The 14,724-nt window shown below is 54.1% G+C and overlaps 8 protein-coding genes across 8 annotated transcripts; 3 read left to right on the top strand and 5 right to left on the bottom strand.

Moving 5' to 3' along the window:
* Window positions 1-130: 130 nt before the first annotated feature.
* Window positions 131-1,519, bottom strand: PG994_009439 (uncharacterized protein; the record flags this gene model as incomplete). The annotated part of the gene is made up of 1 exon (XM_066860848.1): window positions 131-1,519. One exon carries the CDS (start codon window positions 1,517-1,519, stop codon window positions 131-133), a length of 1,389 nt encoding a protein of 462 aa, XP_066714437.1.
* A 133-nt stretch (window positions 1,520-1,652) lies between these two features.
* Window positions 1,653-2,514, bottom strand: PG994_009438 (uncharacterized protein; the record flags this gene model as incomplete). The annotated part of the gene is made up of 2 exons (XM_066860847.1): window positions 1,653-2,179; window positions 2,469-2,514. 2 exons carry the CDS (start codon window positions 2,512-2,514, stop codon window positions 1,653-1,655), a joined length of 573 nt encoding a protein of 190 aa, XP_066714436.1.
* A 1,134-nt stretch (window positions 2,515-3,648) lies between these two features.
* On the bottom strand, window positions 3,649-4,477 carry PG994_009437 (uncharacterized protein; the record flags this gene model as incomplete). Its single annotated transcript, XM_066860846.1, has 2 exons — window positions 3,649-4,345; window positions 4,413-4,477. 2 exons carry the CDS (start codon window positions 4,475-4,477, stop codon window positions 3,649-3,651), a joined length of 762 nt encoding a protein of 253 aa, XP_066714435.1.
* Window positions 4,478-5,007: 530 nt separating this feature from the next.
* Window positions 5,008-6,060, top strand: PG994_009436 (potassium channel regulatory factor; the record flags this gene model as incomplete). Its single annotated transcript, XM_066860845.1, has 1 exon — window positions 5,008-6,060. The coding sequence occupies one exon, from the start codon at window positions 5,008-5,010 to the stop codon at window positions 6,058-6,060; it is 1,053 nt and encodes a 350-aa protein (XP_066714434.1).
* Window positions 6,061-6,327: 267 nt separating this feature from the next.
* Window positions 6,328-6,825, bottom strand: PG994_009435 (uncharacterized protein; the record flags this gene model as incomplete). Its single annotated transcript, XM_066860844.1, has 4 exons — window positions 6,328-6,381; window positions 6,470-6,585; window positions 6,699-6,734; window positions 6,804-6,825. The coding sequence occupies 4 exons, from the start codon at window positions 6,823-6,825 to the stop codon at window positions 6,328-6,330; spliced, it is 228 nt and encodes a 75-aa protein (XP_066714433.1).
* Window positions 6,826-7,816: 991 nt separating this feature from the next.
* On the top strand, window positions 7,817-8,669 carry PG994_009434 (uncharacterized protein; the record flags this gene model as incomplete). Its single annotated transcript, XM_066860843.1, has 2 exons — window positions 7,817-7,845; window positions 7,895-8,669. The coding sequence occupies 2 exons, from the start codon at window positions 7,817-7,819 to the stop codon at window positions 8,667-8,669; spliced, it is 804 nt and encodes a 267-aa protein (XP_066714432.1).
* Window positions 8,670-9,267: 598 nt separating this feature from the next.
* Window positions 9,268-12,952, top strand: PG994_009433 (uncharacterized protein; the record flags this gene model as incomplete). The annotated part of the gene is given in 10 exon segments (XM_066860842.1): window positions 9,268-9,432; window positions 9,447-9,838; window positions 9,967-10,560; window positions 10,629-10,746; window positions 10,905-10,951; window positions 10,962-11,034; window positions 11,178-12,080; window positions 12,169-12,252; window positions 12,358-12,496; window positions 12,681-12,952. The coding sequence occupies 10 exon segments, from the start codon at window positions 9,268-9,270 to the stop codon at window positions 12,950-12,952; spliced, it is 2,787 nt and encodes a 928-aa protein (XP_066714431.1).
* Window positions 12,953-13,711: 759 nt separating this feature from the next.
* PG994_009432 (COP9 signalosome complex subunit 1) lies at window positions 13,712-14,669 on the bottom strand (the record flags this gene model as incomplete). The annotated part of the gene is made up of 2 exons (XM_066860841.1): window positions 13,712-14,515; window positions 14,571-14,669. 2 exons carry the CDS (start codon window positions 14,667-14,669, stop codon window positions 13,712-13,714), a joined length of 903 nt encoding a protein of 300 aa, XP_066714430.1.
* Window positions 14,670-14,724: the final 55 nt, after the last annotated feature.

Below are 14,724 nucleotides of genomic sequence, written 5' to 3'. Positions count from 1 at the left end.
GGACAAGGGCCTGACGACTTCGTTAGTCAAACCTTCATTAGGCCAAGGGGTTGAATCTGTGCAGTACAGTTTTATGAATACATGTGTATACAGCGAGTCGATGCGCCACACATTTCGCCGTAGCTCTCTCTCAGATTATGTCTATGCACTGCGCTGTATGGTTTGGAGCATCGTCGCGGTCAACGGTCAGACCTTCGCAGATACATGGACCAACTAGCTGATATCTCGCATTCTTTTGTGTGCTCGGAGCCGGGCTGTGTCCACCCGAGACAGGCCTGAGAACGAAGGCCGTTCTTGCACCTGGCAATGCCCATATCTCGTCAGCTGGCTCGACACTGCCTCGACATTTCCCGATCCGCCCTTCGTTGGTATGGAACAGCAGCCCATTGTCGCCCCGAAACCCTCTCTGTCTGTACTGAAATAGCAACAGTACTTTGGTATGATATAGCGACAGTGTCTCCAGCTTGATCTCCCGCAGTTGTGACTGGAGATCCGCAACGACTTCTTCGGCCATTGTCGCCGAGTTTTGAAGTGCCTCGCGACTGAGTTGGAGGAGTCGGACCGACAGGCTTACATCGGAGCGTTCTAGCTCATGAAGGGCTTCGTCAAGTGGACGATCGGTAGGTGTACCTCTCAGCTCTCCTTCCTTAAGAGAGGTCTCGTAATAGGGCATCGTCAGTAGCTTCAAGAACGGCAAGAGTTCTGCTTTGGGGTCGGCCCCAACACCGACACCAACTAGATGGCGGAGTATCTCGGTGGCCCGCTTTTCGAAGGCTTGCCGACCTCCTCGACGATACACCATACCCAGCTCATCTACTATGTCATCTGATGTAAGTCCGTGGGCAAGCGTTTTGATAATATGACTCCCCAGGTACCAGCCCTTGATGGAGAGGGTACGGTGATCACCTGAAGGCTGCCCTAAAGGGAATTCGTATATTCCACTGTCGGTTCGGAGGGCTGGGAGCCTAACGGGATTGCTGAAATCTAGTACCCAAGATGGCAACCCATGTGCGTTCTTCCGGCCTATACCTACTGCTGCACCAAGTAAGCTTGCCGACTTGTCGATTTGAAGTATAACCTTGGTGGCGGAGGCATAGAGCTCTGGGATGGGGAGTCTATAGTCGACGGGTACGCGTTCTTGGTCCTCCGAAGACAAGAGACCGCGAAGTCCATAGATGTAGTCGTGTGCGTTGCTTGTGCGCCTGTGGCTTGCCAGCTGGGCGGTCCGGGCCAAAGCCAACGGTGGCCGTTTGCTAGGTCTGAATGTCCATAGCTCGTCTCTTAGCATGCATATCTCGCGGGCGCGGTTGATGCCGGTGCTAACATCCGGGGGTAGTTTCACGATGACAGCGGAAAGCTCCTCGGGTTTCAATCCCCCCTCTCCCCAATTTGTCAGGGGCATCATCCCCCGTCCCGCCAGTTCAGCAAGACCGAGTCCAGAGAGAGGAGTGGGATGCGGTGTTGGCCGAAGAGGCAGATAGGGTCCTGGCGGGACAATGCAACCTCCTGCATCACCCATACCCGCGTCCAGTATTCATGCGTGGCGAGCCAGGTGAGCATGGACTTAGCCATGTCCCCTTCCTTCTGGTAGCTCTCATCCAACTTCTTCGCCTCCAAGCTCTCCATCAGCCGCACAGCGTCGGAGACGTGAGTTACACTGAGCCGCGACAGGCGTGACCGGTGCAGTACGAGATGATGCCAGAGAGCCTCCAAATGCCGCGCACGAGACGCATCAGCCGCCCTCCATTCTTGTCGGCGATCGGACTCGGCGACCATTGGCCGTTGGCCCAGTTCTCGTCGGGCAATCCCAGGGAGATCCATGTCTGGCGGCCTTGACGGTAGACCTGGCCCATCATGGCCACCTGCTGGCTCTTCTCGCCTTCATTGAACTGGTCGATGCAAAGAGCATCGGCCCAGAGAGTAATGGCCTTGTGCGCATGGCGGACCCTTCGTAGAGAGTCCCACAAGTTGACGGAAACCCTCACCGGCTGGTCGTTGACATATATCGTTGATGTATCCTTGGAACTTCCCCAAGTGTACGACAGAGTGTCATACTTTGGTTTCCCGTCTAAAGAAACTGTCTCCAATTGGCATGAGACGTCGTCCTGCCGCTGGCCTGGGTTGATGCGGATGATTCGGATCTCATTTCTTGTATGGTCGAGTTCTTGGTAGATACTGGCTGTGGATACTCCACGATGGTGGGCTGATCGCCAAGCGCGCGGGGAATGTTGAATAACAGAATGGCATGCTCGCGGCTGGCACAAGTATCCAACGTAGAATGGAGGCTTCACGGCAAGAAATCATGTCGATAATAACATGGCCTCTCACATCCATTGCCGGGCTGACCTATAAGAATTTTTGCTGTATACCAAGGACCGAAGTCCAAACAGTAAGCAGTTAGCTTGTTAATTCGATCTCTCGAGATGTAGCTGGCCAAAAATTGCTTACCCCCGACCAACCCTGGTTACATTCAAATGCATCATCACCATCGATATCATCAACACCTTGGACCATTTCGGATATAATATATTATGGCCAGCAGTTTAGTTTCGTGTTAATCTGAGCTCCTGGCGAGGTTAAGCATAGCATATTCTGGAAAGCCCTCTTTCTGCAGGGTCTTCCTTTCCGTCGCTAAAATCATGACAAACCTGGACGGAAAAGGGGCTCTCCGTTGGCGCTCTGCTGCACGTCGTCTGGGGTTTCGGCACCTGACCCCCGAGGTTGTTACTGGTCCAAGATACAATGAATACATGGACTCTTCTTTGTATGTAGACATACAGTGTCTCCACAGAGAACTTCTGTCAAGACGCAGTATTACGCCCTTCGCCAGGTCGTCCTTTCTCCCCCACAACCTTCACTGGTGCTTGATGACCCCTTCGCTTAACTCGTAGGTGGTGTCAGTTACTTCCCATGGCGGTATCCTGCTCATCACTTATACCACAGGTAACCATGTCTCGAAATAAATAGAGCTGAAAAGTCGGCTCGGATCTGATATAATGCAGGCGCACATGGCCATGCCTCTGGCTCGCAGATGTCTCAAGGCGGCACCTGCGTAGTTGAGACGTGCGTCCTATTAGTGAATCCAGAGGAGCTCATCCAGGGGCCCAACCCACAATGGCCTGATCCTGTCGTCGACGATCCCACCACCACAAATGCATAAGCCAAAGGTCGTAGGCCATTGGTCGACCATCCTGCCACCGCTTTACAAATGATCATAAGCACATCGCTACCATGAACCTGATTCAAGGGGTTTCGGTCTTGTGGTTTAGTGGTATAATTCTCGCTTAGGGTTCACCCTGATGCTTCATGCGAGAGGTCCCGGGTTCGATCCCCGGCAAGACCCCTAAAATTCATCTTTTTGGCTTTTTGGTGGTTTGAATATGCCGTAAGAACAACAGAAGATCCCTTGTGCATCAGGAGCTTCGGTCAGATAAGCGTTTTGGTGATTTCGATGGTCCCGCTGTATCGATATTGCTTCAATAGCCTTTAGCATATATTCTATTTGCGCTTCGCTCATAAAGCTTTGGCCTCAAAAGGCCATTCCTCGATACAAGGTATCGCAGCCTGCAGGTCTTCTGTCCGGGTCTTGATGCAACGCTCGCCTCAAGGGATGTCCCAAAGAGGGGCATAAGAGTCGGTACATTCCCCTTAGAAACGCCCTCTGCCCCTACCTCGTCCAGCTGAGGGCGCATCTGGCAACTTCTCTCCCCTCCTCCACTCGCCCATAGGCACTCCACCACGTCCGAAATCGTCCGATCCTCCTGGGCCTCCTCCTCTTCCACGGCTTCTCCCCGGACGTCCACCACCCCCGAATCCGTTCTCCCTGTCTCTCCCTGGGCCACCTCCAACCCCGGAGAACCGATCACGTACTCTGCCCGCCTCTCCAGCCCCGGCACCGCGTCCCATTCTCGCACTGCTGGCTGGCGCCACGCTTCCATCGCCGAGCGGGGGCAAGATGGCCACCGAAATGTAATCCCCAACAACAAAGCGCGCATCCGCAAGCGTCTTGTCCGCGTCAGAGCTCGAATCAATTTGCTTGGCGCATTCGGCATCGTCTAGGTCTAGACCCGGTCCGCCGTCCCCAATAACGAGGCTGCCGAGGTCCTTGACCATGAACCGCCCACCTCCGCTGCCGGATGGCTGGTAGATGGAAGGACCGCCGCCATTGCCGCTACGCGTGTCGGGGAAAATAAGACGAAAGGCCAGGCGTGTGCCGATTGCGGGTTCCGGCAGTAACAACGAAGGAGCCGAGGCCAGGTGGTGCGCGAGTTCGAGGAGCGTGCAGTCATTCCAAGTATGGACAGTGAGATGCGGCGGAAGGTGGTGCGCAGAGAATTCGTCGGGCCTGCCGGTTGAAGAGGCGTATAAATTTAGAAAGCCTTCTTGAATGGATTTGTTATGGGGGTATTTACCTGTGAAATGCTCCGGTTCGGTAGAACAGCTGTAATGCGAATGGAGGCTTGTCGCGATGGTCCATCTTTGTTTCTGTATACAAGTCGCAGCGCCTGCTTCCTCTGCTGCCAAAGGGGAAAAAGGACGTATCGCTTCAAGTCATCATGTACGCAAAGACACTTCCTTCCCAAGCGCCCCAGGGGTTCGCGAGAGTACGTATGAGGTTGGGGAAATGAATAAATGAACAGCGCAAGGGACAGGTTGAACTCGGGATCGAGAGTTGATAGTTGGGATTGGAGCTACTAATGCTGGAGCTGCGCTAGAGCCGGTAGGTTGGGGAGGAGCTTGTCACTGTCCCACTGAATCTTGACCCTGGAAACCTTAATCGAATGGCAGTAAAGTTGCCTAAATCACTGCCAATTGGCCTATCCTATCTCCAGTAACGCCTTAGCAACTACCCCACGCAAATGTTCTAGAAGGCCAACATCCAACTTGATCTTGTTCAACTTCTGGATCAACAAAAAGAATACGCCAACTACAAACCCTACTTCGAGAGCCCGATTTGCAAAACCTCTTGGCTGATACAGCAAATTACAAGCAATCCGGTTGCCCAGCATGGATTTCGCCTCTCTCATGTCCAAGGAAATTGCCAAGGCCAAGGCCCCAGCCGCTGAAGAGAAATCCAAGAAATACATAAGGCGGTCCGAAGCCGAAGCTCAACGCGAGGCTGCCTACCTCGCCGAACAAAAAGCCCTGGAAGAGAAACGCGCCCTCAAAGCCGCAGAGAAACGCAAACGCGAGGAGGACGCCGCCGAAGAAGCCCTCATCCAGACGGAGAAGCGACGCAAGCTCGAGGAAGAGACAAGGAGGCGGCGCGAAGCGGCCGCCGCCGAGGAGGAGCGCCAACGAAGGAAGCGCCTGGGGCTCCCGGAGGTGCGGAAAGAAGACAGTGCAGAAGCGACGGACGCCGCCGAAGACGGCACGGAAGACATTCCCGACGAGGAGCTGCTGGCCAAGCTGCGGGAGCTGGGCGAGCCGGCCACGCTGTTCGGCGAGACGCACAAGGGCCGGCTGCGGCGGTACCGCAAGCTGACGACGGTGGTGAGCCGGGGCCCGATCCCGACGACGCTGCAGCTGGTGGACGAGAAGGACATGCGCATCGCCGACGCCAACATCCCGGCCGACAAGGAGGAGCGCCGGTACCTGTTCCGGCAGCTGGCGTCGTACTTCACCATGGTGCTGCGCGAGTGGCAGGCGGCGCTGGCGCGCGAGGAGCGGCGCGACACGTTCGAGAGCAAGGCCGCCCTCAGCGCCATGACGCAGAGCCGCGACAACATGGTGCCGCTGTTCCGGCGCTTCGAGAAGAACGAGCTCGAGGACGACGTGCTCAAGCCCGTCGTCGAGATCGTCCAGGCCGCCCAGGAGCGCCGCTACGTCGACGCCAACGATGGCTACCTGCGCCTGAGCATCGGCAAGGCGGCCTGGCCCATCGGTGTCACCATGGTGGGTATCCACGAGCGCAGTGCCCGAGAGAAGCTACACAATGGCGAAAGGGGTCATGTCATGGGTGACGAAGTTACGCGAAAGTTTCTACAGAGTATCAAGCGGTGTTTGACCTTTGCACAGGTCAGATGGCCGCCGGAGGATGTGCGGCAGTTGATGGGCTAGAAAACGAAGGACGGCCCTCTATGTCATAATTGTCACAATACCCTGGTCTCGTAAACACTCAAACCGGCGATTCGGCTCATTTGTGTTTCGACGAAGCAACATTGTCGATTTGTACAGTCTGCAAGACGACCTTCACATGTGAGAATATTCGCAGATCTGCTTGTTCAATGCTAGTCGGCTTCTGCCCCTCAGTGAGCCTCTAATATGTACAGTGCCTTTCTCTGTAGTCTGATCTTCCCAGTATTAATGGTCCCGGCTCCTCCAAGTTTAGTACTCAGAAATCACATCACCCCTCCGCTTCGCTCGGATATCCCACCGGCCCTGTAAGAATACGTCGTCGGTCAGATATCCATGGGTAGACTTCTTTTCGCCTCGAGTGAAGCAATTGGACCGGGTCGAAAAGACTTACATCTGTCTGGTATGCCATGACACCAAAGATGGCGGGCACGACCATGGCGTAGATGATGGTAAGGCGGGCGGTACGCGGGTTAAAGCGGAAGTACTTGTGACGGTTCGTGGTCATGTCTGAAGCCGTACGTTAGCTCCTTTCCGCATCCTGCCAAGAAGGCGCCCATTTTTCCGCATCCGTCCGACTCGTCGTAGGCTTCAATTGGTTCGGGGAAAGGGCGAGAACGTACTCCCCAGCTTTTGGATGGCCGGGTCCATCGACATCTCTGTAAAGGCGCATTGTCAGCTTGTCTGCGTACGGTCCAATTGGAGATCATGGACATGTTGTTGCGTACTGTAGTGCTTGAGGCCAGCCATCTTGACGAACTTTGATTGATCGTCTTGCACTGGGTGTGGTGTTATGCTATGCGGTTTCGTGAACTGCGACGACTTCGTTGCGAGGTTCCGCAGCTGCTCGGGTTGAAGCTTGGTGGTGGTGGTTGGTAGGCGCTCGGATCAAGCCTCAGCCTCGCTGTTAGCCACAGGTGGTGTCGGTGTCGGTGGCGCAGCTAAGTACTCAGCTAGGTAGGTACAAGTTTACAATACTCAGGGATCATTTAGCTTAGTGGCCTCCACAGAGCAACTGTATAACTGGATAAAACATGGATAATCTGAGTGTGAAAACCAGGGCCGGTACACCTCCAAAAATCAGGTGATATGATTGCCAGTACCGATCAGTATAAAATCAGTGCACAGAGTACTGATTGACATATCGTCAGAATAGTGCTGCACTAAGCTAAATGATCCCTGAGAGTTGTATGTGTAAGACGGGTCAATCTCAATCCATCCCATCTATCTGCAGGCCTGCGGTTTCCCCACTCGATCTGATCATGGAAGCATGCGACAACTTCAACAACTAATCGGATCTGATTCTGATGCACAGCCCAGGAGGAGTGCAACACAGGTCGCTCGGCTGGCAAGCAAGCAGGCGCCTCCGTGCCCTTTGGCCCTTTTGCCATTTCTTCAAAATCGTATGATCGGCATGTAAGTCTACATCATAGACAAAAAGCAAAATCGACAGGTGCCTAGGTGCGGACGGAGCAGCCGCCGCCTAGCTAGATGCAGATATCTACCGAGGCTTGTTTGTAAGTTAGTACTTTTGGTGGGTCTCTCTTGCGAAACTTCATATGATCTGCTGAGTTCCTCCGGCTTGGTTACTTGCTTACGCCCTAGGTGTTGACCTTCAGGTCTCTGTAACATCACATCTTTTCCCCTCTCTATGTGTGCATATCATAGGATTGGTAGAACTTCCTTGTCAACTTGAACCACATCACATAGTCTGTAACTAATACAGGACACCATTAACAACATGGCACAGCCCAAGATCAAGCTTTACTGGTAATGGATCCCTGTCGTCAAGCCTGGAAAAGGAACTGACACTTGGCAGGCTAGAAAAGTCTAGAGCCCAGAGCATCCTCTGGCTGCTGGAGGAGCTTGAGCTGGACTATGAGCTTGAGCTCTTCCACCGTAAAAAGGATACCATGCTTGCGCCTCCGGAGCTGAAACAGATCCATGCCTTGGGCAAGTCACCCGTCATCTCCATCACGCCGGCGGATGCCGCCACCACAGGCGCCGAGCCCATTGTATTGGCAGAGACGGGCTTCATCACCCAATACCTCTGCGAGCACTTCGCCCAGGACAGCAAAGCCAGCACCCTCATGCCGGCGCGCTACCGCGAGGGCCAGGAGGGCAAAGCAGGCGGCGAGACGGAGCAGTGGATGCGCTGGCAGTACTTCCTGCACTACACCGAAGGCAGCCTCATGCCCGTGCTGATCATGGCCATGGTGCTGGGTAATCTCAAAGGCCCCAAGGTGCCGTTCTTCGTGCGGCCACTCACCACCATGATCGCGAACCAGATCTTCTCCGCCTTCATCTTCCCCAATGCCAAGACGCATCTTGCCTTCCTCGAGCAGCAGATCACGACCTCTGGCGGCGACTACATGTGCGGTACCCAGCTCAGCGCCGCGGACATCGTGCTCGCATTTGGTCTCGTCACGGCCAAGGACCAGTTCAGCACGTTTGGCCGATGGGATCAGCCGCCCGAGCAGCAGTACCCCAAGCTCTGGGCTTGGATGGACAGAATGGAAAAGGAGCCCGGCTACCAGAGGTCGGTAGAGAAAATCAAGACTATTGATAGCAGCTATGGAATCAAGTTCCCCTAGGTATGGGAACCTGTCAAGCGTAGGGTGATGAGCGCTGGGCTTGCATGGGCAATGCCTATTGGCCCATATACGTATGTAGTCACGTATGTCGACTGGATCAAGTCATTTGAGCGATGGATTCGTGAGAGGACTTGTAATCACCACGACATGAATTATGCACCTTTCTGATACCAAGTTCATACTCGTAACCAGCGATTCCCCTTATAATCACTATTTGGTCTTCAGTGCAGCTCGTGTCATAACTGCGGTACGCACTTTCGTCGTGGTCATGTACATGGGTGTATGCAGGGAATCATTAGCTCCTACTTGTTCGGGCTGTGATTTACTCAGAGTATCGGGCGATGGCGTGCGTCAGCCTGTTGGTTATTTCACAGGGCTCTGCACGTATCGAAGAAACACAATTGTCACTTACACTGAGTATGTGTTGAGACATCTTGATTTCATACAACGGGAGACATTGTAGGCACTGCTATTGACGCCTAATCTATTGATTTTGGGAATACTGATTTGGCAGCTTAAGTTTCGACCAATTACGAAATACACAACTATACGTCCCTCGGGTTTAACGTTCGAATGAGACCAAAGGGCCAGCGAATTCATGGCAACCAAGAATGAAGAGTGCCTGTCTGTATCACCGCCGCCGTACGAGGCAGAAACCTATGCACATCATCGCCATCCGCGCTTCAGACGTAGATTGCACAAAGCCTGCTCGGTCCCGGTCTTGATTGCCTTGATTCTCACTCTCGGCATTTCATATCTTTATGTATTGCTTGAAAGAGGGGGGCTCACAATCACTCGCCGGTCAAGGGGTTGACCTCGCCGCCAACGCCCATCAACTTCGAGGCGGCCTTGAAGGCATGTGCTGCCCGCCATGGCCAACCAGCCGAGCCCCTTCCGGAGACCAGGGAGACGAACTCGAGATGGAATGCAATCCGAGGGCAAGGCGAGACTATCGTCCTGCGCAACGCGACTCTTTTCGACGGGGAATCTTTCGTCTCGGGCCCTGTCGATATTAGATTCTCCAAGTGTCTCATTAACTCGGTCACACCGGCCTCCAGTACAGACTCGAGGGCCCCGGGGGGCAAAGAGTTTGACCTTCAGGGTCGATATGTGACGCCTTGCTTGGTGGATATGCACTCGCGTCACACGACCGGGTCGTGGCCGGGCACGTCAGCCAGTGAGGATAATACTGGTACGTCTAATTGCCAGGCTCATCACGGATAAGTTGGCGTCGCGGTGAACTAAAACCCTATTTAACAATCAATTCCATGTTCGGGACACTTACGCCATTTCTGAGAATCATCGACTCAATGAAGGCATTCGACAAATCAACTGAAGCCATTGCCTCGGGTGGAATCACCACCAGCTTGATACTTCCCGGCTCAGCCAATACCATGGGCGGAGAGGGGACCGTGGTCAAGAATGTGCTGAAGTCGGGAGAGACGGGCGAGTACGTGGTCGAGGAGATGCTGGAGCGTGGTGTCCCCATGGAAGACCGGCACCGGTACATGAAGTTCGCCTGCGGCGAGAACCCCAAGCGGTCGTACGACCACGCGCGCTTCACCCTGGCTTACATCCTACGCCGCCACCTGAGCCGGGCCAAGGAGATGATGGAGAAGCAGGATGCGTGGTGCGAGGCGGCGGCGCGTCTACGCACCACGGCTGAGCAGACCCAGTTCCGGGAGCACGTAGGAGACTATCCCGAAGAGCTCGAGCTGGAGTCCACCATCGGTCTCCTGCGCGGCCGGATCGCGATGCACAACCACTGCTACGAGTCGGACGATATGGAGACCATGCTCCGGGTCACGCGAGAGTTCGGCGTCCGGGTTCGCGCGTTCCACCACGCCATCGAGGCGTGGCGAGTTCCCGAGATGCTGAAGGCATACGGAGAGTGAGTTTTCCACGCTGCAAGCTGTATTGTAGGAGGTGACGGTACACGTGCTGACAGACTGATAACAGTAACATTACAATCGCAACTTTCGCGGAGATCTCCTTATACAAACAGGAAGCGTACTACCCGAACCTCTACGCTGGTGCGATCCTTGATAAGCATGGAGTTCCTGTTGCGTATAAGTCGGTAGGAAACAGTTGCAGCTGCTTATTGTTTGTAGCACATGGACCTGACTCCAAGTAGGATCACTTCTTCGAAAGCACCAACGCAAAATACGTTTTGTATGATTGATTACTCGTCTATGTTGGGGATGTTACGCTCACAGCTGTACAGGTCGCAAGCAGCTATCGGTCACGCATTTCACCTCCCAGCTGAGAAAGCACTACAAGCGGTGACTTCAGTCCCGCGAAGGCCATTGATGTAGCGCACCGGGTTGGTTATTTACGCAAAGGATATGATGCCGACATAGCTGTTGTAAGTACATTCCTGCGATATCCATCATACAAGCATCCGGCCGGTTCCAGATATAATCATTATAAACCGTGGCCAGATCCAATATCAGGGGATATTCAAGCATACATGAACGCAAGCGATATCTATCCTAACGTTGACTATAGTGGGACTCCCATCCATTATCCATCGGCGCCACTCCACAGCAGGTATTTATCGACGGTGTTGCCACACTCAAGTCCGAAGACGTGGAAAAGGCTACTGGGTCGTCGATGGAAGTGCATGCAGCGCCGTTAGCTCCTGTTGACGTACCGCAGATGCCTATCCGGAAGTCAGAGAGGGAAGCTAAGGACTTCTGCACTTCGGCAAAGAAAGAGAGCCGGAGCTTCGTCATCCAAGGCATCCGGGAGTCCTTCCTGGACAACTACCCTCAGCTATCCAGGGGCGTTTCACCATCGGGGGAAGTAGGGAATCTTACTTTAGTCATTGACAAGGGCCAACTGTCCTGTCTCGACACCCACGACACCTGCAAAACAGCCGTGGCTTCAGTCGCCACTGCTGAAGACCGCCCCATGCACGTGCAGTTACAGAACGGGCATCTTCTTCCCGGCCTAACGGCGTTGGCTGACTTGATCGGCCTCAAGGAGATCGCCGCCCAAGAGTCAACTGGAAACGGGGCGCCCTCGGTCAAGGAGGTGCGGGATCCGGCCTCCATCGACCACGCCAAATATGGTGTCTACCTCGACGGCAAGGGGTTCGCACGTGCGCGCATTGGGGGTGTCACGCGAGTGATCACGCCACCCGAGCTGGGATCGGACGGGATCCTGCAAGGCGTGTCGGCCGGCCTCAAGACCAGTGGCACACGGACCTTTCTCGACGGTGAGATATTCCGCGACGACGTAGGCTTGCATGTAGTCATTGGGGACGCAAACAAAGCTAAGGGGAGCGTTAGCCAGGCCATCCAGACGCTTAGGGGGATTCTACTGGAGAACAAGGGGAAGGCTAATGAGAGCGCGTACGGGCTTGTGGCGGAGGGGCGTATGTCATTACTTGTATCAGTGGTGAATCTGGTAAGTGCTCACATCGCACGTTTCCAGATTGGAAACCCCGATAATGGGGATGGACGTCGATTTTGACGGCTTTCTTCGCATTATGCAGGCCGCTACTCAGCAAATCATCGCGATCAAGAGGGATTTTCCAGGCGTCAACATCGTTCTGAACGGCGGACACGCAGCGCTTCTTGTAAGTGTACATGCGGGAGATACTGCTCCTAGCATCCCAAGAAGGCAGCATAGCATCTACTTATGAAATGATGACCTGACAAACATACCATTATCTCTTGTACAGGTCGTCAGCGAACTTGCCGATGCTGGGATACCTGTCATCCTCTCGGACACACGACCAGGCTTCGCGACCTGGGAGGGTAAGGACTACCTCGTAGGGCCGCCCCTGACACGCAGCCCCGCGAGCGTGTTGAGCGAGGCAGGTGTCCTATGCCGTCGCGGTGAAGGGAGATGGTATGTTTCTCTTTCCCATAACCGTCAAATCCGTCTCCATTTCATACGCCGTTCGTTCCCAAAGGCATCCTGGATACCTCAGGTGCCATGAAGTCTTCATTGGTCAAGCCCCATTTCTAGTGATTCTCGCTCCACTGACTGAAACCAAAACAGTACCCCAAGGCGACTCCCGAATCCAGAGCCTGGCGCTCGAGGCGGCCTGGGCGGCCAAGTACGCCGGGCTCAGCGAGCACGAGGCCGTCCGGCTGGTCTCGAAGAACGCCGAGGAGATTCTAGGGCTGCGGCCTAGCAAGGATGTGGTGCTGTGGGAGAACAACCCGCTGCAGTTTGGCGCCTCGGTCGTCTTGTCCTTCGAGAAGAACCGAGAAGGCGATCTGGTGGCGACGTGCTGGCCGGTTGATGCTGCGGAGGACTATCTGATGTAGCTCGTGTGTGATCTTGATAAGTGTTTGACAAGGTGCCGACGAAATTCAGTAATCGGCTCGATATCTTGAGATATTGATCACAGAACAAGTCGGACTGGGTTGGTTATTCACAAAAAGCTATCTTTGGTCCCAGGACTCGTTGACCACATAGTATCACTTCCTTAGCACTGATGAATGGCGACCCAATTGTCTCTCAACGATAGGGAGAAAGACGCAATCACAGTTTATTGTGTTGTCCGATGATAGGGGAAGTTGGTGTTCCAAGTGCCACAAGTCATGGCGGAACTTCATATTACTAGATGTATTCATGCTCCATCTTGTGAAGCCCAACAGGCGGACTTGGCCCATGGAGTTCAAGTCCCGAGTACTGGCTGGCCAAAGTCTCGCATACGTGAATCGATTCTCACAAAGCCTTGTTTATCCACGCCCCTGAACGCCCGTACTGCCTCGCTAACTGCCAAATACCAAATCCAATGGTGAACCTTTGTATCGGCCCAGGACTCTCTACCCGGCGGCACTCTCGCCCTGGCTCAACTGCCGCCGTGTATCATCAAACCAGGTCTCACCACTGATACTGGACATATTACCCACACCCTTTCGCGTTCCCTTCACCTCAAGGTCGGCGGCAGCGATGTTCATTCGACGGATTCGCTCGAGGGCCTCTCTCACATAATTCTTAGCCATCTCAAGCCCCTTCGCTTGCATTTCAGCTCGGTCGTCAGTTGAGACAGCAACCAAGAGCTAAGAATAAGTCAGTATCTACTTTAGGAACAAATGGTGCTTGGGTCCGATTACCTTGTCAATGGTATTGATACGGGCCCGGAGCACCCCGCTTCGAATCATGGTGATGAGCTCTGATTCCAGAGATTCGCCAGTTTTGGCAAAAGATTTGTTCATGCTGTCCAATGTGACGCAGGAGAAGGGAATGAAGTATTGCACAATGCACTTGTTGCGAATGGCTGAGAAGATCGCAGGTACATGCGGCTGGAGATGAAGATCCAGTAGATAGTCGGCACGATAGCTCTCGAGGATGGCGAGACATGCCGAGTATCGGCCGTTGACGAACATGGAGACTGCCTTACGAATGTGAGGCTCCAGTTCCAAGTAATTCCTAAAACTGGAATTGTCAAGAACCCGGGACTGCAATTCTGAGCGGTCCATCGAGGCAAGAGCCAGTAAGCCACCGTATGTGGCTACATCGTTCGGACTTGCGATGTCATTGCAACCCTGGCAGATAGAGGGATCGCCGACTTCAAGGAAGCTCTTGGCAGCCTCATAGAATTTGTCGGAGTGCAAGTTTGCGATGCCCGTCACCAGCTTTTGGAACGGCTGGTGTGCCTTCTGCTCTTCGTCGCTCATGCCACCGGTCAGCATCTTGCCGACGTTTGCTAGCACACTCGGCCAGTCGCGTCTCTGGAGGACTATGCCAATAAGGTGCTTAGCAACACCCACAATATGAGCCTGCGTGCTGGCTTCAGGACGCATACGGAGGTAAGCATCTGATGCAGCTCCCAAATCGCCGATCTGCTCCAGATGCTCTCCCAAGTCACACAGACCAATCTGCTCATTATATCAGCATATGCACTAGACGCTCCAATCCACAATAGCACTTTCTTACCCGGATGCTCTCCTTCACCAGATTGTTCTTGTACTGTTTGAGCTCAGCCTCCAACCGAGCGGTCTCCATCTTGTTCGCCCTGTCTGTCTTCTCACCCATGCTGGATCCCATTGAGACTCGGGCTCAGTGGGGGCAGCGATTCGAATGCATTCCC

This window comes from Apiospora phragmitis (genome assembly GCF_038363925.1).
Source record: "Apiospora phragmitis strain CBS 135458 chromosome Unknown utg000008l:1.0-3514335.0:1.0-3519231.0, whole genome shotgun sequence".
Classification (NCBI taxonomy): Eukaryota; Fungi; Ascomycota; class Sordariomycetes; order Amphisphaeriales; family Apiosporaceae; genus Apiospora; species Apiospora phragmitis.
This window is presented reverse-complemented; position numbering and strand designations above follow the sequence as displayed.